Raw genomic sequence first — 25,925 nt, forward strand, 5'->3', positions numbered from 1 at the left:
CATTAAAGCGCCAAGTGGCAATAATGAAACGCTTCAGTGGTTTTATCATTACATCAGCAGGGACAGAATGGAAGTCTTCGCACTTTCTGACTTTCAGGGCTCACAGAGACTTAAGATAACCTTGCAGATTTACGGTCTAAATTATTAAGTTAAAAACTTCTCCCAGCACTCCGTATTCATGGAGTGCTACAATACAACAGGCAACCATTATGCTGCAGCCTTGAACGGTGAATTGAAAACCAGCGCTTCATCCTCATACATTTCAAACAGATAATCTCACTGAGAACTAACTGTGCTTCCAGGCTTATAGTTTTGGAAGAACAAGTTATTCCCATCACTGCTGTCGGACCAGTAATACTTATTTGATGTGCAAACCGGGAGTGTGCGTGTACATTAACACAGGAACAGGAAATCAATCTAGCAAGTGCAAATAATCATTGCATCATGTTTGCAGCTTTTTTTTTTCCTTTTCTTGCACTGCATCTGAAACCTGTGACTCTTGCCTTCCTATTTCCTCTGATTCCCTCATTGATCTTCCTTTGCCAGAATCCCTCCGTTGGAAAACACATTGATCCTTGGCTCCTTCTTGTGCTGCTAATTACTGAGGGGACTGTGTCACTGTCAGGCCCTTATCTGATGCAGGGCTGTGTAGAGGAGTAATGGGATGTGCCAGCTAAAAAGCTGTCTGACCTAACCTTGTGTAAACATGGTTGCCCCCCGTTAATCATATCATTATTGGAACCAGAATAAATTTACACATCAACATTATATAACAAACTTTTAGTTATCTTTTTCAACCTTTAGCAAAGGTGTGAATTCTTACTGCAACTTTTTAAGGTAATTACTTTTTCTTACTTTGGTGTATTATTGGTTATAACATTTATCTCAACAAAAAAATATCACCAAAGTCATTCATCCTCCGAAGACCATAAATGTTGGTACCAAATTTCATGGTATCCATCCAATATTTATTTAGACATTTCAGTCTGGACCAAGTGGTGGATTGACTCACCAACACTGCCATTGGAGGCATGCCGCTAGCATGACAAAACCACTCTTAAAGCATAACTTTGGTCTATTCACAATTTGTATTTGTATTTGAACTTCTGTAGTATTGGCCATTAATCCTCAGTAAGAATTGAACCTCACCAAGTACATTTCTGAGATTAAAGCAGAAACATCAGTAAAAGCCTTTATGTTTGAGGTGGACATCCTAATTTACAGACCACATTTCTGGGTCAACTGTGACCTACTTGTCACTTTACTACTTCTGCATTACTATTGCATTTTACCTGCAAATAAAGTTTTTTAGATAATGTAGTTGGTTTGTTTAACACCTGATGAACAGTGTAAAAAACTGCAATTATCCTTGAACGACCGTGTGAAAAACAATCCACCAAAACACCTCACAGTATTTTATCTTAGATAACAGTCCCCCAGATATATTATGAGACTCAAATGACGATTTTATTCATGTGTGTATTGTGGTGAGAATCCATCATATTTCAGCCTTGTTACAGAATGTGCTATCTGCCTTATTTCAGCTGTGAGGAGGCAGAGGAAGGTTATTATCATGGTGATTAATGCAGGCATATGGGAGGAACATTTCTGCGTTATCATAGAGGAGAGAGAAATGATTACCTAATGGAGGTGTGTCCAATGTGTTTCTTTAAAGCTGAAATGAAAAGAAGAGTCATAGGCTTCAACAGGGCACTGAATCAACCTGTACAGGAAATCAATCATCTCCACTAGACTATATAAAATAATAACATTAGGAAAGTGAAAGTAAATACAGGAAAAAGTGGCTGGTGCTCATGCACGGTTAATGAAGTGTAGCTCTTTTGAGAGCTTCTATCAAAGCCTGTGGCTGGGCGTGCTGTCTCTGACAGATTAGGCAGATTGCATTTTTTCTCCCTCTAACCCCTGTCTTTGTGAATGTGTGTCTATTTGTGTATGTTGGTGTGTACATGCCCTCCCTGCCCCCATATGCTACAAACACTCTCACAAAGCAAGGGAACGATAAGGAATAGTTTATTAATAGGAAAAAAAAGTCTACACTGAAACATTTTCATGTTTCAAGTAAAATACTTTGCATTTCTGGGTACAGTTTGCTGTGTGGTGGAGTTTATATCTGTGCAGGTCAACTGTGAGCCAGTAGTTGAAGTCACATCATGTTGAAATATTTCAAATGCAGTGTGGAGTAACAGTTCCTTTATATGTTCATTATTTTTGCCCCGGCTGTGTTCACGTCTATTGTTCAGTTCACTCAGTCTAAACCAAAGAAAAAAATGATCCATTGTTTTCTTTTGGTTCTAGTCCATTTAGGGTTCACACTGACTTATGACAAATAAACCAAGAGTTGTTAACATAAAGTCACATGGACTGACAGCTAACTCATTCATTGAACAGTTTTGGAGATCTATAATGCATCATCAGCGCTACATGGGCCCTCGGGGAAAATCGAAACAAAAAATATATCTCAGTGACCGACAGTGTGCTCGTGGGCGCTTGAAGTCTTTACTTATTTCCCCCGGTGGTCACAAAAAGTTGACAGAAAGAGAAACAGATGATCATGAGCAGCAGTTCAGACTGCAGCATGACGGAGGAGTGGAGACAGCAGACAGAAATGAGCCAACTCATACTACAGTGGGATTGGATGAAATTGTTGCCATAATCAGCAGACAAATGGTCCAAATTGTTTGTTTAGTTTTTGAATGTATGCCCATATCCATGACCAGTGAGGCTACAGACTCAGACCAACAGAAACCTTTTTTGCTTGTCCCAGTGCGTTGGTTTGGTGAATGAAATACTATAAAGATGTGATCACATATGGACTCCAGACAATGTTAAAGAATCAGGTTTTCTTTTTCACACCCAACAAGGGATTCTCTGTGTGAGACTCGTTCTCACTCACTGGAAATACTCACGCATGCAGGAGGCAGGACATGGTGCAGATTACGCTATTGTTATGTATACAGTTTGTATTTTGGTCATAAACAAACGACTCTCTTGCCGTTTATTGAATTTGTCTGGAGATTTCGGTGTCAGACCTTACCAACGGAAGTTCCTGTATGTCCTCGTCTCTCCAGTTTGACGGTATTGTTGCTGTCTTTGTGTAAATCATACTTCTTTTTAACCCTCAGGGGTTTGTTTTCTTCTGGGGTTGGCGAACAGCAGGCGCCCACTCGCTCGCTGTGAATACTCCACACAATAAGCGGTTCTATTCGCACATGTGCTAAATAGGAGATTACACAGCTTTTGTACTAGGGAGCATGGAGGGTAAATTCCGTTTGAAGTCCGATCCAACTGTTTTGGACATTTTGTTATTCTCCCATGCAGCTCCACAGAGTAATGTCTAGATAATTTCAGGTTTGCAGTGCTTGTGTGAAGTGTTTTCACCTTTTTAATTGAACAAGACCAAATGGGCAAACACATCAGAGTTTGTTTAAATAAGAACAAACAACTTAACATCCTAAAAAATCTCACATGGAGAATCTATTGTACAGTAGTGTAGGTATACGAATGTCTAACCTCCGGGGCTATCATGTGTCATGGATGGTTAAATGCTAGTTTGAGTCCCAATGAGCCCATTTTGACTGTCCAATTTCAACCAGAGAGTAGGAACTAATCAGGGAAATCACCTGGTGCATTTTTGGCTGGAAAAACTGAGCTCCCATAAGCCGAAGCCAAATCACATACTAATTGCACAGAGCATGCAATATGCAGTATGCAAGAAATCACATTACTTTTCCATTTTTACTCGGAGGCGATACAGGACGTTGGCTGACAGATGTCAATTAAACTTCAGCTTTAGAAAACTGCTGCTCATTAAACTTCAAGAGAAAGCAAATGGGTTCTCCTGTTTTGTGTTTGTTTGTTTTTTTGTTAGGTTTTTAGCTGAGCTTTTTTTAAAATCACCATCCACAGTTTGTAAAAACAAATTTGCAGCTGTGAGTACCTGCACCATTTCCTCTTGTGCATTGATTTAGCTACAACCGTCCATGAACAGAACACTCATAAAGCAAGCAGATTTAGTTTTCCCATACAAATGCACTGTGTCTTCAAAACCTACTTAGAATTAGTAGTGCATGGAATTGGGACTCAGCCCTCATATACATGACACATAGCTGAACACCTGTGTAATGCATTTGTGGCTTGCATCTTCAAAGATCTTTTGTCAGTGGTACTGTATATGAAGTACAACAACCACTTTGATGGCCTTTGCAGTCTGGACAGTGCATTTCACACATCAATCATTTTCTTCAGCATAAAATGTTTAATACTACTGTGGTTGTTCTCACTCACACCATCTACATGCACTGTATGCAATGCAGTGCAACACAGAGAGCTCATTTCTCTAGGGTGTGTCGAAAGTCATTCTGGGAAATGAAGGACCTCAAAACTACTGTAGATGCTGTCAAGTAAGACTGAGGGTGGATACACCAAAATAGTAAATTATGCATTGATCATAACATATTGATGCCTGACAGTGAAAGTGTATCTGAGTGTGGATTTTTTTTTTCTCCTTGAGAATGTGCTCACCCAGGTAATCATGGGGCTTATTCCTTAGGTGCTACTTAAAGGGAGGAGCCTCTAGCACAGTGTTTGAGAGTATTATTTTATGCCATTGCACCCTCTTGACAGGTCTTGACATCATATGAATGCTATCTGAAGTCAGAGAATGCTTTGCTTACTGTGACTGCCTTTTCAAAACAAGAAAGAAAGAAATCATACTGTAGCATGTCCTTGACATCTTTCATTCAGTACAATCCTTTCATACTTGCCTTTTCAAGTGGGGGTGAGAATGTATCTCGTTTTCTGTTGTAACTAGTTCTTTGAGTGGTGCAAATTAAGCTACCTAGGCTTTGCTGCTCATTTTCCCCACACTCTGCCGAATGTATGTATACGCTCGGCCAACCAGAAAGAGGTTATTCAACCCTAAAGGGATGCCCTTACGTAGGGTAGCATTGATGCAACTCCTCATCAAATACAGGTTTATGGTGGGGGACTTCTTACCAAATCATATTGTCAGCTAGCAACTAGTTATAATGATGAACTGTTTATGCTCACCCCATAAGCCCATATAGGAGGTCAACTAAAAACAATCTGCCACGCCGCACCAGTTTATGCAATAAAACAGAGGAAAGGGGACAACCAGACCCCACTGTGTCCTTTAAACTCTGATTGACTATAGGCTATTATACAATATATCAGGCAGGAAGGGGTACCTGCCAAAATGAAGAGGACCTGTGAAACAAGCAGTCTGTCAGTAATGTTAAACTGTCACATAGTAGGTCTCCAAACTCCCGCTGGAGAAAACCTCCAATTGCCTACAAGGTCAGTTAGAAACAAGAAATACAGTACCGTTTATTGGGTTTCTGTTAATCTCCGGGTGAAGGGGATCAGATTTCTTAGTGTTCAAAATCAGGTTACTGCAGAAAGCTGAAATAAACCTACAGTAGTGACCTAGGTGTATGGAAAGCAGTATCACTTTAAAGGGTGGATTGTGCATCTGCATCTTGTATGCTCTGCACAACAGCTGTTATCAGTTCTTTGCACACCCGTTTGTCCCTGTCAGGATCCAGGCTGGCCAATTGTGTCTGTCCGGCCAGCAACAATTTCCTCCAGTGCCTGGGGTTGTCCATCAGAGCGCCGCCTGCACCTGAGTCATTTCCACATACCCTAGTGCTGTTCCAAAGCTAGGATTGACCTGGGGTAGTTAATATCTACCGTATAACCGTACATGGTTAATGTGCAGTACAAAGCTTTCAGTTCGATAAACATTAGTGAACAAAACAATACAACAATTGTTTTGTTCAAAATCTGTTGAACTGTATAGTGGCCATAATAGCCATTATATCCAATGGGAGGCTCGTTCATGTGTTTCAGGAGGGAAGAAATTATTTGTAACATAGGTCAGTATGTCAAAGGAGTCACAGGATTGTTTTTACTGATTTGCTGCTGCGGCCGGTATTCTCTGGCCACACTTTACTTTACTTTATCCCCAACTTCGAGAATAAAATGGCCACAGCTTGGAGCAGGTGCCCCAACTTTCCATAGCCATAGCATGGCAACTCGCTGCAGGCATCACTTCACTGCTGCTTGGTGTGTTTTTGCCATTACTCACCTGACTTAGCAACATCCCAGAATGAGAAGGACATGAAGGCATTGTCTTAAGTCCTGCCAAAAAGAGGAATTCATTTGTTAAGGGAGGACACAGCAGCACGGATCAATAAAGGGGAAAGACGGTGGTCTTGCATAACTGCTGCCACACTACAGTACAGTATGCCTCACTGTGATTGCACTGGAAATTCATCTTTGGTGAATGTAGGAAGTAATTATAGCACTGCTGTCTTCTTGTCATCCGATGACAAAGACCTTGTGGTGGTCCATACATTCTGGCTGGTTGTTGATCTCAGTGGCAGCATGCTTGGCACTAAGGTGACACTGGTGAGCAAACCTAGACAGGAGTGAAGAAAAGTAAATGAGGAGCAGCATTCTCACAGAAGCTCCAATAGGGTTGGATAGACTTATTCCAATTGTCTGAGCACACTCAAAATGCAGTGACTATTTCTAGGAATAGGGAATGAAGCCTGTCTGAAACAGAACTGCAGTACATTCGCTGATCTTCTTATTCACCGTACACCGTGCTGTATTTTCCCGAAAATTAGTTCTAACACCGATGTGCACAAATGTGCTATTTCTGCAATGGGGTACTCCTCCCTCAAAGGATTTTGTTATAGCTTTCATTCCTGTTTTGTGATTGTGACCATCATATTTAAAAAATGAACGGCCAACTCAGTGTAAAATTTATTGTCGAGTCACGCTCCCACGAAGAAGAAACCTAATGATCTTAGTGATCTTTTGACCTTCTCTCTTGTAGTACAGTAAAGTCAAACTTTTAATGGGCAACATATCTCAAAAACAAATCTATATAACTTTGCTACAATCAGGAGAGACAAGACATGGAAAAACACAAGTATTTATTATTTATTGCAGATTATATGAGATAGAAGCAACAGAAAGTCTAGTATTTAAGGTTAGTAATCATTGGGTGACTGCCCATCTAGTGGTGGTGGTGGCTGATTGGTGGGGCTGAAGAAATGATGAAGCTGCTGATGACTGGAGGAGGGTGAGTGTAGAGGTAGGGAGAGAATCATATTCATATAGAGACAGCATAAAAATTATAGGATACCCATGTAGGTGTGACGCTGTGCTGTTGGATAGATGATATTAGCTGATGTGAACAGCTCATGACATGATTGACATCCCCAAACAACGACAACAAGGAAAACATTGAATGAGCAGGCAAGGGATGAGATAAAGGTAGGATGTGTGAGAAATAGATTTGGGCTTTAGCATGCAAATGATAGTCTTCCTGAGTCCTGACTGAACTTATGCTATAGCTTAATGAACTTTACTGAAACACCAGTTCCACCATTACAGGAAACGTCTTATCTCTGCTACTAACACAGCCACAAAATATGCTGCTCTTACTAATTATCTGATGATTTCAGACAGATCAGTTACCTATTTGCAATGGCATATCTCGATAAACTTAGTCTTTATTAATTTGAGAAAAGGTAAGAAAAGTGTTAATGAGGGGGCCACTGTGATGATCATGAGCTCAGTGGGACGATAGTCTGGGAGAAACCAACATAACAGAAATCAGAACTTTGTCAGTTGGAATTTCAGTTGATTATTGAACAAATTATCCTCCACAGATACATGGCTACAGCTACTCGGTCTAATGCACTGTATGAATGCCATGTTGCCTATTAAAAAAGTACAGATTTAACAGAAAAGGACATTTTTAATGTGCCACATGGAGGCAACTTTTTCTTCAGTATTTCGAGTAGACCACCTTTAACATTTAGCCCTACAATATATGTCATGTAGGCACTCTGGAGTTTGTCCTTTCTGTAGAAACTGTTAGAAATTCAAATTATTCACCTTTTCATGAGGTGTAATTAAAGGTATGCGTGGTACACTTTTTTTCACAAATGTCTAAAAGTGTAGACCCTGTTCTTGATGAGATTATTTGCATGATAAATATCAATATATAATTGCAGATGCATAGTGAATGTTAACAGTAGTGCACATATTCCTCTTGTTGGAGTACAGGGGGAAAAAAGTCTGCCTTTGACTGCCAGTGTTGCAAGTCTGAGGTGTAATTTTCTCCCTTACATTTCAAGTTCAGCTGTGTGGGAGGCTTGTTATTCATGCAGATGTCACAAGAAAAGGCTCTCTCTCTCTCTCTCTCTCTCTCTCTCTCTCTCTCTCTCTCTCTCTCTCTCTCTCTCTCTCTCTCTCTCTCTCTCTCCCCCTCTCCGCTTGTCTTTGCTGCCCTAATTCCTAGGCAAGTGCTGCAGTGGGCTTGTTCCGTTGGCAGTCGATGCCTTATTGTTATTTACTTCTTTAACACCTACATAATGTATTTCATTAGAATCTGCTGTCATTCCTGTCTGTTCCATTTCATCCTATCACTCTGATTTTTTTTTTTTTAAGGAGGCGGGAGCTCTTAACACCAAATAAACAACTAGCCTGTATTTTCTTCTTCTTCTTGTTGTCATGCATCTTCCTCTGTCTTTTGTCTGTGTGTTTCTTCCTCTGCCGGGAATTCAATTATCCTGGCTGTTGTTTTATGATGTTGTGGTGACACCAGATGACGGATTCATTATCTCATCCCCTGGCGTGACAGCATTGTAGCAACCGCTGTTTCCCACACTTTGGCAGTATGAATTCAGCTTTACATCTGGACTGTGTCTCTCTTTCTCTATCAATGCTGCTTGTCTGAAGTTTTTCTACTCTAGCCCTTGCTGGCTTTCTCTCTCAATTTAAAGATGTTAAGGAAAATAGTTCATTAAAAGCACAGTAGTTCTGGTGGTTGTGAGGTTACAGAATAATTCACAAATGTAGTTAATGTTCGAATAAGTAAGTATGAATTAATCAACAGTGTGATAAAGAGAGATCTCCTGGAGAATTTTCTCTTTTTGTGCTTATTTATGTCAGACTTATGAATAGTTCTTTGCAGTTTCTTCTCATTTCAAGCACCGACTTGAAGTTTACTCTCCATTATGGGGAAATAATATATAAATATATCCTGGTGAATTATTTTTGCATATATTTGTTGAAAAAGTGAGACTCAAATGAAAGCTATGGGGTTTATTTGCAATGTTTTCACTTGTGTTGGCGGTTTTTATTTAAAGTTTTATTCATGAAAGGGCATCGTCCTGGGTGATAGGGAGGTTGGCACGCTGCAGTTGGTGAAAATGTGGAGACCATCGTGTCTCTGTTTTAATATGGAAAGTACTAACCTCTGCTGGGGTTAGAAGAAGGTCACAGACTGTCGCTGACTCTGGTCTCTTTGATCTCTGTCTTTTTTTTTGTCTTGTTAAAATTTGCACAAAACCTGAAAAGAAGTACGGCACAGTAGAGTATGCTAATTCACAGAGACTGTGTGTCTTTCCATTCATTATGAACATTCTTTAATAACACTCTCTGTGTTGCAGGGAATGAGTTTGGTCATCCTGAGTGGCTGGATTTCCCAAGAGAGGGGAACAATCAGAGTTACCACTATGCCCGGCGGCAGTTTAACCTATTGGATAAGGATCACCTCCGCTACCATCAGCTCTACTCCTTTGATCGGGACATGAACCGTACTGAAGACAAGTACGGCTGGCTGGCTTCCCCACCTGTAAGGACATAACATACTCGCTGTACAGTAGGCTTTGTGCAGACACTCTCAATGACAAAATCACATGAAAATATAATGTCACAGTGCCACCTTTAGTCGCATACAGACATTGTATAACTTCTAGCTTTCCAACCAATTGTTCATAAATGATTTAGCACATAGGAGACTAGTTTTCCAAGAATAAATGTATTTGCTAGCCACCATCTTTACACATTTTCCCTGTTTCCACATCGGGGAGAAGTCATGCAGGTGGAGATAAATGCCCAATAAAGAGAGTTGTGTTTCTCTGGCTGCTGTCAAGGTGAACAGTAATAGATTTCATTTACATCCTGCAGCCTCTCTCTTTGCCTACATTTTGAAGCCTATAGGAGAAAAAAAAGGTTTTTCTCTTGAGGGGCCGGTAGCAAAGTAATGGGATAATGCAAATGAAGAGTGAGGCTAAATTGACAGGGATTAGTACTGAGTCTCTGTAATTGATTCAAAAATACCCTCCCTCACATCCAGGGGAATCAGCCCTCAGATTAGAGCTACTTCACCTTGCTGCATTACACTCTGACCTGCATATTTCTCCTCGACAGACAGACAACTGCAGCGGAGAAGGAAATGCATCAAAGAGCATAATTAGACACATGTCTGGTTCACAAGTATAATTTCTGTATATTGGTCTATCAATCAGAAGCATGTTCTGCCTTACTGGAGCCTCTGACACCCTTTACAAGTGGATGAAACAGAGCGTTGGAGGTAAGGCAAAGGGAAAGCAGAGCCTGGCTGATTTGCTGATCCCAAAGGATGCTTCTGGCAGGGAAGATGCATACATTTGGCACCTGTACTGACCTACTACACACTGGGTGCTGTTTTTCTGGGTTGTTTCTATACGTTTAGTACATGGAAGCATATAGTAGATGACAGCTCTACAATGAAGACATCATCTAATTTTGTTCTTTCTTTGATTTATTTCCTCAAATCATGTGTAAAATGATTCTCTTGGATGATATGGTAGTCTGAAGGCTGTCATTATGTGTAAAGCTCTGGGCAGCTGGGATGTGTAGGGGAAGGAATCACAAGGATCGTTCTTGAATATTGGGCTGTATTTCAGACACCTCTAAGAACAAGTTTACTGTTTTGAAGTGTCCCTGAGCATAACACCAAATTACGGCAGTGGATACATCTTATGGAGTGCCAGAGTGGATGTGCATGTAATTAGTTAACATGTTTTCTTTTATCGTGATGTAATGCATTTGATCCCACATGAGACAAAGTATATCCATAATATTAAGCTACCATATATAAACATATATCTAATACAGAGGATTTTGATCAATCAATACACAGCGGTTAGAAAACATACAATACCGCACAAAGACATGATGCCTTAAATTGTTTGTACCACTGGTATTAAAATACCTTAATATTTTTCGAATTCTTAAGTGGCAAAGGAGAAGACTGAATAGACACATTAAACAAAACCTGCATTATGTAAAACTTAATCAGACTAAAGCAATAGATAATACATCAATTTCTGTGGTTGACCCTGCACTCCGACAGTGCTCTGGAGCTGAGACAAAAATGGCTTTTTCAGGGATTGATATAATATCACAAAAAGACTTTGTAGAACATCACTCACAGATAACGCCAATAACTGCGCAGAGCTTGTGCTGTAATAACCAGATGAGTCAGAATCCTCTGTACAGCTTATCAATGACATTGCCAAGGTAATCGTGCTTAGTGGGAATATTCTATAGCTCAGTTCAATATTTCACTGTGGTGGGAGGATCCAAGGGCATTTTGTAGTTAAAATGAGAAGCAGAAGAGGATCTGTCAGCAGCTCTCACTGTTGTCCCAGGTGTAAGTGAACTAAGCAGAAATGGAAACACGCAGGGACTTTGCTTAAAAGCATGATTTGTGCTCACCTCTTTGAAGATGTACAGCTGTGAGCTTCAAAAGACCAAACTCGGGACAGGAACTGAACAGCTCCTGTTAGTGCACAGATAGCATCATGTGAGGTGTTACACTATGATGAAGTGTAAATCAAAAGAACACACTAAAGCAGATTATAGCATCCAAAGTAGTTTGTGTTCTACCTAGACAAGTATTATGGGATGCAAACCATTACAGTTACCTGTAAGCTTTCATTTACTGGTATTATAACTGATATCTATATTTATTTATAATAGTAAAAGTAGTCTGTGAATCCTAACATATAGATTTTTGTTTGCATTAAAAAAGATAAAGGTCATTGATTGTAACACTATGATTCAGTCTCATAGCATTCCCTAAGTCACTTTTTTGACGACCCCCGCCCCATGTGTCTGTTTTGACAGTTATTGGACACAGGCGAACCTTGCAGTAAACTGCTAAGTGGTAGTTATCATGGGCATTTACGGGAATTATCAAGCATCCATGGGGCCGATAATCTGGTTTTTCAAACAAAACTAACATTAGATTAGGTTTAGGCAACAAAATACATTATGCAAAGATTATGGCTCTTATTCAAATATGTTCCTGAGTTAAGAATGTCACATACAAAAGTTGACTTTTGGTTTCACATGGGATACAAGCACCGGTCTTCAATGTGAAAAAGTTTGTTTGACCCCTCCACCATCCCAACCTTCTTTCCTAAGGCAGACTTTTTGGTCACCTTAAAGAGCCATCCACTATTGTCGTGGATGGTTCATTCAGCTTACCAACAGATGATAATGGTCTATTGAGCCAACTAGGAGGTAGAGTAGGACCATACCGGCTCATGTCTATGGAGGTGTAACAATGATAATGATAACGCCTATTCAATCCGCTCATAACGTCTGAATCTGGTGATTTCTTTTTTTTTTTACCTCTTATCCAACAGCTGGCTATATCTTCAAATCTTTTTTCAATTTATCTTGTCTCCCCTGATACATGAAATCCTTGCCCGGGTGAAACCAAAGTTTAAATCCAGTTATTCCACTAACTGTGCAGCCTGCATCTGCACCTGACTTAACTCACGTTCCAGCAAAGAGAAGGAGCAGAAAGGAGGTAGCAGTTTGTGGAAGTATTGAATTTGAACAGTGGTTTTGCAAAAAGAATTTCATTTAGGGTGCTCAGTTCACAATATGGCTTCTTTAGGGATTTACCCTGCTCTCATTGTCAGTCTATGTTTCACCTACAGTAAAAGTGATGTTTCAGTTCAGAATGATGCTGCAGGCAGAGAGAGAAATAGAAACGTAACATTTTAGACCTAATGTCAAACTAAAATATGTTGCTTGGATATGTCTGTATCTTGGGAGATAATTTTTTTGGTGCACCATTATTTGTTAGATTATGATTTGGATTTTTCCAACAAACAACAACAGATTCTGAATATAATCAAACAAATTTTTTGATCACCACCAGGTCTGTTGATTGCATTTACATGTATTTATTTATAAGTAAGAATGCACATTTACTGCACTTGCTTGCATCAGGTCACAACTCTATGGATGCAGGTTATATGTGTTAGATGCTAATGCAGTTATAGCCAGCCATAGGAGCTTGGAATTATTCCAAATTTGTGGACTTCTCATGTAGAAATGGACTTGGTAAAAGACTCCAGACTGTCAGCTCATTCCTTAACCTCCGTCCTCTCTGCCAGTCCAGTTGCAGGGGTGCTTATCTTCTCGTTCAGCCGTGAATATGCTGCCCTGAAATTGGCTTGGGGAACATGGCACTAAAAATAGGAGTTTGGGTGACATTGATAATCTCTGCTAATGACACGTTAACAGTAGCTTGCTCCACAGGAGAGTGGTGGCTTTATCATATGCAGCTGTCTAAAGCTGACAGTGTGTGTCTCACACTATCCTGGCCCGCTGCTTTCTGCTGATGAGTGCCACCTGAAATTTGTGGGAATGTTACTCAGCCTATTTGGAAATGTGTAGTCCACTGATATTATGTGCCCCATTATAACTCTCTGAACCCACAATGAGAATAATGACTAGCAATGACTATTCATGAAGAAAAATTGTATTAGCTTTTTTTTTTCTCTCTCTCTCTTTTCTCCCTCCAGGCCTTCGTCAGTGCGAAGCATGAAGAGGACAAGGTCATTGTGTTTGACAGAGCACATGTGCTCTTTATCTTCAACTTCCACCCCAGTAAGAGCTTCCAGGACTACAGGGTGGCTGTAGAAGTTGCAGGAAAGTATCCTATTTAGCTCTCATCTGTCATGTCACTGCTTGTTTCTTTAAAATTGGCTTTTCTTCTGTTACACCACAGTGTACACTCGCAGTGCCCGACAGAGTAATGATGTCTTTATTAGTTACTTATTTCATACAATGTGACTAATCTTTGGAGCTTGACAAAATTACTAACTGTTGATATTTCAACAAATTCTCTCAAATTGAGAGATGGGGATTACATGAACCATGTGCGTATTAACACTTTTGAAGCTCACAGAGACATCAGAGACATCACATCTGTACTTTCTAACATTATGGTGCCACTAGTGTCGCTTTAATAGATATTTAAAGCATAAGTCTTTCAATACTTTCCTACTTCCCCAGCGAAATGGGGACCTGACCCACACATTTTGAATGAATATGTTAATCTTGAAAAACAGGTCATGAATATGTAGGGTGTTTTTTAAAAAGAGGCTCAGTATTTTCATAGGCTTTGGGGAATTTCCTCTGTATTGTGTTTTAACAAAGTTGCATTTGTTGTGGATTATTTTCAGGTATGGATTTGGGGTGCTAACCCAGTCACCATTCTTACTAACGAAGGAGCATGTCACAACATGTGCAAAGGCGTGGCTCACGGATTTTTTTTTCAGAGTTTTTGGAAAACAATGTTTCCATATGGCACAAAGGAATAAGATATTTAAGCCCTTGACTGCTACAATTTTATGAGAGCTGCTGCATGTTGCACTCCTGTTATATCATGTTATTTTAAGATAATCTTACTTGCACACCATCAGTGTGAGCACGAAGCTCATTCCACCCCAAATAAAAACAAGGCAGTAAAAGAGTAAAAAACTTAAAAGTAAAAAATGTAAAATCTTTTATTTTGAAGGACCACTAGAACATCACTCGGGTGCGGTATGCAACCTCAAAAGACAATAAATGAAATTAGCATGTCAAAAGCTACAAACACAGCCCCAAATAATAATAATAATAATAAGTAAAAGGCCAAATCATAGTCTGTCTACTACAGAAATGATGTCATAATATTGCAAAACTGCAATGTTTCAAGTATAAAGTCATGATAGAATAGATTCCTTCAAGTCATATTATTAGATTTTTATACTTACAACTGTCACCTGTGTTTTTCTTTACGTAAATAAAAACATTTCCACCATATTTGTTACATAAAAATCCCCCTGAATGCAGGAAATAATGTGTGTGATGGTCTGAACCTTCGAGGGAGACCCCCAACAACCGTCAAGGAAATCTGCCCCCTTGCCGACTAGACTACTTGAAGTGAATGTTTATGTTTCAGCCATGTATGCATTACTTTTAGCTATTCCAATTGTTTCCATATTCCTTTTAGCTACCTATTTTACTATTTAGCCAGTCCTTTAAGCTAATATTTTTAATTGTTTATCCATTAAGTATAGCTAACTATTTTAAACATCTGTTTCTTATCCTTAGATAACATTTGTATTATTCCTAGAATTGATTTGTTACTTTTAGCTACCTGCTAACTTCTGTGCTTAGTGCAACACAGGATTCAGGTGTTAGAGATAATATATTATTTTAATTCAATCATAATTGCATTTTAGTTTTTCAAATTAGTTGAGCTGCTCCACAACTCATCACTCATTCATCTTCACTACTAACTGTTGCTATGAGTTTGAATGCTGGACATGGTCAAAATTAATCCACTAATACATTTGTTACAGCATTGAAGATGCTAAAAATCATCTCTGAGGAGATGCACTCCTCTTCATCTAAACACTCTCCGAAATGTTTAAGTACAGTACCGTAAATGTGACTTGTAAAGATCGGCAATTTTAATGGCAGTACTTTCTCCTAGGCTAATATTTTTGTGAAATCATTTTAGCAGTCACTGTTGAGAGAAACATGAGTCAGTTGTTTATGGTTGTTGTTGTGCTATTAGAGAGAAATAATAGCAGAGCCCAGTGATTCAGAAAGCGCTCTCTTTAGTGGCATTTGCTGTCTGTCTTCCCAGCAAGCAGCGCAGAGGAATTTAATGAGTCCCACAGTTGTGATTACAACAAGCTTAATGATCAGGGATGTGAAGGGGGACAGAAAGCTGACAGATTTGTATTTATTATAGCGGACACCACTCTCTTATGGGGCCCACTGAAGCCACCGCCAACAGTTTCCTGGATGGATACGAAGCTGTGTTGCTTTTTCAGCCATGACTTAAATAATGTGATGGTGAATCAGAACACAGACTGAGTTTGTTAGGTTTTTTTGGGATGCCAGCGGTTCAAATCACTTCACATGAGCAATTCAGTCTCTCAGTCAATAGAGGTGATTCGATTGGTTGACAGTGAGGCTGTTAAACAGCAGTTGTTTTTGTTTCATTTAGATGGATAAGTGGATGCTTCTTGCTAAGAAATAATAAAATTGTCTGAATGTAATGACATATTCTAAATGAAATCAAGTTTTAATACAGTATCAGCCTGAGGATATGTTAAGTAACAGGCAGTATGACTTACAAGGAGATTTTCATTGCATTTGGCCAGGTTATTATATTATCTGGCAAGAATTGTAGTTTCTAATGTCAGTGACAGCTGGGGTAGAATTATTGTTACAGTGGATGAAAAACATTACATAAATCTCTACTCCTAGTGTTAATCAAGATCTTAAAAAATAAAGATAAGATTAATAAACCTGTTGTTAAATTTGTATATTAAGACAAAACAATAATCAAGTTTATTTGATGATTAAAGAAACAAGTACCCCCTAATCTCTTAATACCATGTGTTAATTGTAAACTTGTTTGATGTGCGGTAATTGTACTTTCTGCCTCATGTTTTCGGCTCTGCCTTGATTGGGTGGATCTTGGGCACCTCACTAATAGCCTGACTCTGCAGTGCCTTTAACACCGTTTTTGAGGGTTTATTTTCATTTAGATGCAACAACATCTTTTCCTCCTGGTTCTTCTTTTGATGTTTAAGAAGCGGCCTCAGACACTGGGTGGGTTGAGAGGAAATGCAAATAAATGTGAGGGCAAAGCTCTGGCTGTCATTATACAGAGAAGCAGTAAACACATAAAGGCAAATGTGCTGTGTGTGTGAGGAAGGTAAATGTGCCGTGTGTATGAGGAGATGCAGATCCTCCGATGGGAATGTGTGCAGAGGATCCAATTAGGGGAGAAGACAGATGAAAGTGCCACTCAGAGGCAGAGGAGGTAAACAAGACAAGCTCAAAGAGTCCAAAAGTGCTTTTTCATTACACTCAGCTGTCATATACTTAAACTTTCTTCTACCTGTGTGGGTCAGGGATGTCACAGTGAAGCCCTGCACCACTGGTGAATCTGGGAATAATAGCTAGATGAAGCTGACCATGCTGTGCACCACTGAAAATGGATCTGATACAGGGTGTTATTTCCTTTGGTAATATGGCAGGTTTGGTATTATATCAGAGGGCATCCCTCTCCAGCAAAAAACACCATTTAGTTACTTTTTTTGCCTTCCGTCACATGCTGGATGACTGCATGTTGATAGGTGTTAAGGTGGTTTCTCTGTTTGCTTGTTATATCATTTTCGTAGTTATGTTACTGCTAAACTAAAAAAATAAGCAGAATATTGCCCAATTGCAGAACTGTTTGAAAATGCATCCAGTTCTGCATAACGCCCGAGTGTTTATTATAATACATTATTTTACACATTTACATTAAATGATAAACACTTACAGACAAAGTTTTCAATAATACCGTGAATATGTGTCCGATGTGTTACAGCCAAATAACTGCTGTGGTTGTAGTGTCAGGGATGTAATGTAAAAGTCTGCTTTCTTAACTTTAAGATAAATAAATAAAAACTCAGCTGCAATATATAATCATCCCTCAGTACCAGTCCTTAGTTGAAGCACAGTGACTGTTTGGCCTTTTCTTATCTTTAGACAAGCTTTTCTTTTGCTTCTCATTGTCTTCCTCTAAATGTGTTTTTTTTTCTCGGCACGAGAAACAGGAGAGAAAGTGAAGTGATGCACCTAACCGAAAATGTTGGCCATTAAAATGCAGTCAACGGCAGCTTTTCGACAGGCACTCAAACCATCAGTGTTTTTTATTATTTTCTCTCTGACTCGTGGTGGACACATTCTTCAGGCTCTTTGCTTTATCTGGCTGGTTAGAGTATTTGAAATCCCAGTTGGATCCAGTCATGAAAGCTGTACCTGTCAGGGCAGATTGGTCTTTGATTTACACTGTGCCAATAGGCAGTTGAGATTGTGTCAGGTCATCATTCTCCTTTTCTGTCTGAGCCGTTCCTTAAATGCCGTTTGGAATAATTCAACCACAGGTGCAGTGACACTAGCTAAGTAGAATAAAATACACACAGCCATGCATAGGTGACAATAATTTACTCTGATATTATCTAGGATGTACCAGATAAGGATTCTAAAAATGAAAAATATCCATCCATTTTTTTTTTTTTTTTTACCACAGCGTTCTGTAAGCTGTATCAAGATGGATTGCATAAACAAAGTTGCATTACTTTTCTCTGCGGGTTGTAACTCTACTCGATATCATCCACAAACATCTTCATCAATCCGGAGGTGAAAACTGAAATCCAAATTTTATCGTATTCAAAATGTTGTAGACAAATAGAGGAGTTGTGTTTATTTTAGACATTAAAGGGAAATTCCATACCTTGGATCTTATTTTGTAGTTATGGCCATCATTTCTCATTATAACATACTCAGGAATGAATTAGTCATGGTGAACACACGTGACATTATGTGGAGCAAATAAACCCCTCAAGAAATCAAGGGATTGGGATGTAAACGAGCCAACAGTTTAAAGGTAAAACCTCATGCCACGACAACTCTATTAACATCTTTAAAGCCTAGTTAGGACCATCAGTCCTGCATTTTTGATGGATGGTGTCAAGGCAGGAGGTTCCTAAATATGCCACAACCATTTTAGACCTCGTCTCCAATAACAATACAACACACTGAACAGGTGAATGAAGCTGTTATCTGCTACACAGACAATCTGCAGCTCAGCACACCCGAACCTCCTGAATTAATAATTTACTTTAGGGTATAAACCACACCACAAAAACACCATACTTATCAATAATAATACCAGATCCATCTAAGCACCAGCCTCTGCAACAGATGGAACATCAACACTGTACACATTGCCAAAAAAAGCTCAAAAGACTCTTCTTTCTTTGACAGCTCAATAAATTCAGAGTAAGACGAGAATTATTGCAGGTTTCAAAGGGAAAACTGCAATAATTCACATCATCTAACAGTCTGGTTCAGGAGATCAGACTATCAAACCCACAGAACATTTTTAATCAATCATTCCAAATCATCAGTAATCCCCTTGGATCAATAAAATCCCTCTCCAAAAACGAATTGCAAACAACACACAGAAATGTTGGCAAAAATCCCTCAATGCACAGGAAAACGGTTTGCAAACTACAATGGCAAGTGCAATAGGTCAAAGTTAATCCAGGAAGTCCGTCTGGAAACATGGATGTTTACAGCAGACAGTTTTGGTAATAAGTTGACCTTTTTCTCCTTCATTTTCTCTGCCAAATAAATTTGGCTAACCCTGCAGTTTGTGTAAAAACATGTCTGATCATTTTACTGCTTGTGCTTTTTGCTCCATCTGGAAATAGTTTGGCAAATGCAATGCTACAATTGCAGATAAGAAAGATGGCTAAATCTATGAAGTACGACCCATATTGTTGTCAACCAGTTTGAGCTCTCTAGAAGAGCATGTATTTTTCTCTACAAACTTTGAGTTTTTTTCATATGTAAGAATCATTTCAAAATAAAAGGATGCTCATGTCTTTTTATAAAAATCGTGACAAACAACAGCTTAGATCTCCCCAATCTTGTAATATCAAATCAATACACAAGAGGGTTATACTAAAGGCTGGGTCATGGTCTTTATACAAAGTGATTGATATCTATTTATTTTGAAATAAATAGTCTTACTATACATCAGTTAAAATGATTTTCAGCTGCGGGTTAGTTAGACGGTCCTCTAATTCCTCTGTGACAGATGCCGTTTCTACCACTGTGTCTTCCACTCTGATGTGACTTGCACTGGCTGAGCAAAACACAGAGAAAAGTCAACACTGAAAAGGCAAGATATAGTGTATATAAAGGTTTGCAAGGCCATGCCACATTCTTCAGATGTGCATGCACATTTGTTCACCCACACCAGGGTGCTATTACATTCATAAAGCCCGAAAAAAAAACGACAGGCTGATAGAGACAGTAAGTGGTGGCTCGGTCTGCAATCATGGTCATGGCCAGATTGTTTTCAGGTCATCAATGGATCTAATCATCAGCTTCGGACTGTCTTCTTTTCCTTCTGCTCATTGGGCAAAATTGATTGTGTTCTTAAATTATTCCCCTATATTCACAAAGGCTGTATTGATTTCAATACTTTACAGCTTGACTGCAAGCTGTTGTTGCAGCCGTCTGCATCCACTAACAAAGACCTAATCGCTCAAAGCTTCCAACTACCAATTTGTGCTGGTTCTCGCTTCCTTGCAGTGAAGTTTGCCAGGGAACTCTGAATTACTGCTCATTTCCAGAGCACTCTGGGCCACAGACATGAACGCTTACAGTAAACACATGCAATCCACAAGACTGGAAATGCACAACAAGCAGTGTGAAGGAGCAGTGCGGTGTTACTGTTACTTATGTTATTGGAAAATATTTACAGTTCACAAACATATTCAGTGCACTGTTTGAAATAGTTTATTTGAAAGGTTTTTATTGTTTGTATTAGGAGTTGGAATGGGAATCGATAAGATTTTATTGATGACAATCGATTCTCCTAATCGGCCCAATTCTTTATCGAGTACCTTATGCATTCCTGATCAGTTTTGTGCGTGGAAAATTAGTCGGCCTACTCAGGATTTCAGTGTCAACACAACTGTTTTACCTGAACACAGTGTAGATGAAATTAGAGAATATTTGAACAGAATTCGTTTTCTTTTAGGTTTTGGAAGTATAAGAAAGAAAAAATGAATAAGCCTGCCTGTGTGCGGCAATGTTATCACAACAGGGCATCTATCCTCAGTAAAAATCGTGCTTCTTGGTTGGTAAGCAGTGGCAGTCATGGGTAGAGAGTCAAATAGAATTTTCTAAAACCATGTTCGGTAGAAAGATGTTTCAGGATATTACTGACTTTACAGACATTACCAGCTGCAGCACTGTTGTCTCCTTTCTTAATGAAATGAAGCCATGCTTTGGACCGTTTCTTCCTCTCTGCCATGACTCCTTCTTGTTACAAGTGTTCAGCAGCATAGATGCATACGTTTGACGCCATTGTTTTTTTAATGTGCACCTGTCAGAAAAGCTAGCCGGCATTGATAAAAGGAATTGATAAGCTTGGAGGCATAAGATTCCAGTGGATCTGAAGATTTGTCATTCCTATCCCTAATTAGGAGGATTAACCTTTAAAATCACATATATCCACAGATTTTCAGAAGCATTATAACCCCGTAGAGAATATTTCCATATTCTTCTCATGGTTATTGTAAAGCCTTCAGAGCAAAACAAGCTTGCTCTGTCAATAAAACACCATAACAGTGAGTGGAGTAGTGGAGGTGTGGAGGAGGGGATCTTCCCCCTTTATGAGAAAAAATGCACAGAGCAGCACTTCTTTTTAATCATCTCTATCAAAGCAGACAAGCAGGCACCAAAAGCCGAATTTCCCCTGCTCTGGGGCAGAAGAGAATGAGGCAGTGTTTGAGGATCACATTCAAACTTCACAATATCGCCTATGGGGAGGTAAGGTGATTATTCAGCTAACCAATTAGGAGGCTGTTTACATGTCCGCTCCTCTCTCCTGGTGTTTGTTACAGTACCACCTCCTTACGGCTCCCATCCCTGAGAGACGGGAGTAAATAATGCACTACACAAATGTTCATGTGTATTTACATTATACACGGACATTGGGGGTGCTACGAAGCATTTCTGACTGACACGACACGAGCGAGGCAAAACTTAGCCAGGAGAAGTTTTCAGATACAAATGCACATACTTGTCAAATTGCACTTTCTTGCATTTTGAATCAGGCTTTTAAAATGTCTTCAATATTTCCTTTGGCTTTAATAACGGCCTTGTAACTGATTCCAACATCCATCCTTCTTTTTGTCAAGCAGTGAGATGGGAACCATATTAATGTCAAGCAGTTCAGGAAAGGGAGGTGTTTTCTAAAGGTCTCACTGTAAAATAGTTTCTTCAGACAGACTTTGGGAGCTCTTTCCTTACAATTTAGACATCACATTAGTCAGTATACCTGCTGAAGGACATAATTCAACGTGTCATCGATTTGATCCGGCACTCAAAAAATGTGAATATGTGTTAAAGCCCTCACCGGAGCATATGACATGATTTACATATTATATTTCATGCAATCTCTCTCCATCTCGGATCCTCTTCAAGAACGCACATATTTTATGAAACTGTGTTAACCTTATTATGGAAGCTGCCATCAGTCAGCTCTTCAGTGTCTCCTCAGCATCCTTGTTCAAAAGCACAGCACACCCCTCTCCCCACACGCTTTCTTAACATGATCGAAGGCAGTTGCAGGTTGTTGTTTTTTTAACAATTTTTATACTACTTTTTTGACAATGAACAACTTATAAAAAAAATGTTTAAATTTTCTTTAATTGCAAAGTTAAAAAAAATCTTGTATGAGAAATAGACAGTTTATGTCACATAAAGTGCATTTTTAGATGCAAATATGAGTGACGGCAGTGTCCTTGAGCTATAAAGCTAACGCAGTGTGTTAGGTCAGTATCAGACCAAAAGCCAGAGTCTGTTGGTGCATCTTCTAATTTAACTTGAGTGGGATTAATACTTTGGCAGTCATTTATGTGTCATTTTGTACTTGGTTAAGGTCCATTTGTAGTGATTTGCTTTCACTTTGACATTACTGAGTCAGTTTTCTGTCTTTGTCAAAAAAAGTTTAAAAGGATAGTTTGGATACTTTGAAGTGGGGTTGCATGAGGGTACTTATCCATCCTCAGTCTATTATCTACAGTAGATGAAGCCCCCAGTTTGGAAAAACAGACATAGAAGCACAACAATGCACCACTGTTTATTTTAGCCATTTAAAAAACAATATCAGTTTAATGCTGTATTTAGAATATTTTCAATGCTTTACCTTACCTTGCTGTCTGAATATATACATCCCATTCCCGTGAATGTGATCTCTCAGGAACCCCTGGAGGTCAAAGGTCAAGGTCACTTTGACCTCACAAAATCAATTTTTGGCCATAACTAATAAAAATAATGAATATATAAACAAATAACAAAGAGTTCCTACACTAATTATGTCGTCATTTCATCCAAAAGGAGTGCACGGTGGTGCGGTGGTTAGCACTGTCGTTGCACAGCGAGGGTTCAGGCCAGAGGGCCAGAGGGTTCCTGGTTCAAATCTAGAGTTTGCATGTTCTCCCTGTGTCTGCATGGGTTCTCTCTGGGTTCTCTGGTTCTCTGGCTCTTTCTGTCTCTTTGTGCCATGTGATAGACTAGCATCCTTTCCAGGGTGTACTCCACCTCATGCCCAATGTCAGCTGGGATCGGCTCCAGTGACCCTATTGATGACAAGCGGTTGACCATGACGGATGGTTGGACTTATATCCAAAAGATATAAGGTCAACTTGACATCATAATGTTCTATTCAAAGATGCATTATTCAACAACATAACTCAGGAACAGGTTGGTTGGATGCTGAATTAGTGACACAAATTTTGTTGTGAGTTTTTTTTTTGTTGTCAGTTTGTGTGAAGTGATGTTTTCTTTTGGTGGTGAAGATTTCTTTTGCTACTGCCCCCATCCAAAGCAGCACATCTTCCATGTCTGCTTCTCCAAACTGGGGCATGCTGTCTGCCATCTACTGTAGGTAATACACTGACTATGGATAAGTACCTTATACAGCACCACTCAAAAAATATGCACTAAGCCTTTAATTATTCCACTGTGATAAAAACTAAAACATGAAAGAAGTCCCAGAGGAGTGGATACTTTTTTCATACAATGTGTTTTGTTTATTTGTTGCCACTCATATGGATCTCTTTTTTGATTACATTCATTATTTATGCAGTGAATTGGATAAATTAGACAGGCAGGCAGGATAGCTGAGCCATGGCTGAATCACTTTTGTATTTATGTTAATTTCAGGCACCGTTCTCTCTCTGTCTGTTAGGGCTCCGCTCTGTCACTTTGTAGTGCTGCGTAGGGGAGATGAATGCTGATGGATGTGAGGATTTCAATGAATATAAACCAGCTGAGCACTGCTAAACCAACTCTGAACACCAAAAGCACTGGTGATAAAACCTTCTCTTGTGCTTTTTATGTCTTAGATCTTATAATCTAGTTTCCCACTGCTATTGCACCTTAACGCCAGTCTTCGTCAGATACAAAATCAAGCTGGATTCAGATGAGGTTCTGTATGGAGGTCACGGACGGCTGGACCACAACACAGAGTTCTGCTCAGAGGCCCAGCCCTTCAATGGTCGCCCCAACTCCATGAAGGTAATAATTTTTTGACTCATCATAGTCCTGTGCCATTGTTGTCAAGTCCAGTCTCTAGACCACTTCTCTAATAACCAATGTCGTATCACCATCCCACTCTGCATACTAATTCCAACATGGTTCGAGGACGCTGTACATTAACACTGAAAAAGTGACAAAATTAAGTGTACTCAAAAATGTCAGTATCCATACTAAATTATTTTTGGAGTGTGCTGTTGGACACCATTGTCCCACAATGCAGTGCACATATACAGTATAATGGAGGAGCTGCTTACGAATGAAAAATATCAAATCCCAGAATATAAAACCTTGGACAAAAAAATTCTCTTGTTTTGTTGTGTCCAAATGTATTTTTCCTGTATGGTTACCAAGTCACATTTCTGCCATCATTTTCTATTATTATACGTACAAAGTACAAATGGTGCATTCATTTCTTGTGTACTACCTGAATTAATACTGATCGTATTGGCATACTGTTTAGATTTTTGATCATGCATACCTATTTTAGGCATTTACCGGAATGTCACACGATTCACTAACCAGTCAAATACGGATACTTTGTCACGGCCTTAGGCATCTGATACCGAAGCACAAAGCACTTACATTGACGCATGTCGGGACCAGCTTTCAAAACAAACTGAGAAATTCAAATTAAAGAACACACAGTGACTTCAGACTCTGCTCAGGTCGTCATTACTCAATTATATCTTTACATAGCAAGTATGTTTGCTGCTATATTAATCTTCTGAATGTCAAGTACTGCACATTTAACAATGACTATTTTCCATTGAAGTGTCCCAGTAAACCACACCAGTGAGTACCTGGATTCTAACACTGGTCAGCATATTCTCACTCCCAACACGCCACTTTGTAAGGACCCCTTTTTTAACGTCTGGATAACCAGACTTGGTGTAATTTTTCAATGTGCAGCGTATGGTTACAAAACTACTTGGTTAGGTTTAGGTAAAGATCATGGTTTGGTTAAAATAACTACTTAAGTTAAGTATGTCCTTCTCATCAACAGGTTTGTAGGATATCGTACTAAAAGTTCTGCACATTTACGTGATAGCTTACAAAACGGTGAATGGAAGTCAAGCAAGATGTCGACGTATCAGAAGTGAACCGCCACGGTTGCTTTTGATTTTGTTTAGGTTTAGGCACCAAAACTACCGTTATGTTTTGGGGTTTTTGTTTTTGTTTTCTACTTCAAAGCAGACGCTGTGACGCAGTATGCACTTGTTGTACCTTTCTTTGTCTGCAAAAATTTAATAAAGAAATTTGGAAAGAAAAAAATATATAATTATGTACGTTTAGCCTGAAAAAGGTGATGGTTAGAATTAGAAAACAGGTTGTGATTTGGCTTAGTACGTCTGGGACATGAACAGCACCGGGACATGGATGGAAACAGGAAATGGACCCCACTCTCCCGGGGAAAATCCTGTATTTTGGGGACCCATCCACCAACCCCCGACCTGTCTCCTTAACGGAGATTTGCTGTCTTATACAATGTCTCCTACTTTCAATATGTGGAATACACACTAAATAAATACATGGAATACACACAGATTACA

At 39.3% G+C, this 25,925-nt stretch overlaps 1 protein-coding gene across 1 annotated transcript in view; it reads left to right on the forward strand.

The window, feature by feature from the left end:
* The window catches only part of gbe1b (glucan (1,4-alpha-), branching enzyme 1b), a 94,852-nt gene that overhangs the window by 57,953 nt on the left and 10,974 nt on the right, over positions 1-25,925 (forward strand). The window contains exons 13-15 of the mRNA XM_083914358.1: positions 9,513-9,697; positions 13,716-13,846; positions 24,237-24,354. Of these exons, the coding sequence (XP_083770484.1) occupies positions 9,513-9,697; positions 13,716-13,846; positions 24,237-24,354 (434 nt within the window). The remainder of the gene's footprint in view (positions 1-9,512; positions 9,698-13,715; positions 13,847-24,236; positions 24,355-25,925) is intronic.

Source organism: Echiichthys vipera (assembly GCF_963691815.1).
Source record: "Echiichthys vipera genome assembly, chromosome: 5".
NCBI lineage: Eukaryota > Metazoa > Chordata > Actinopteri > Perciformes > Trachinidae > Echiichthys > Echiichthys vipera.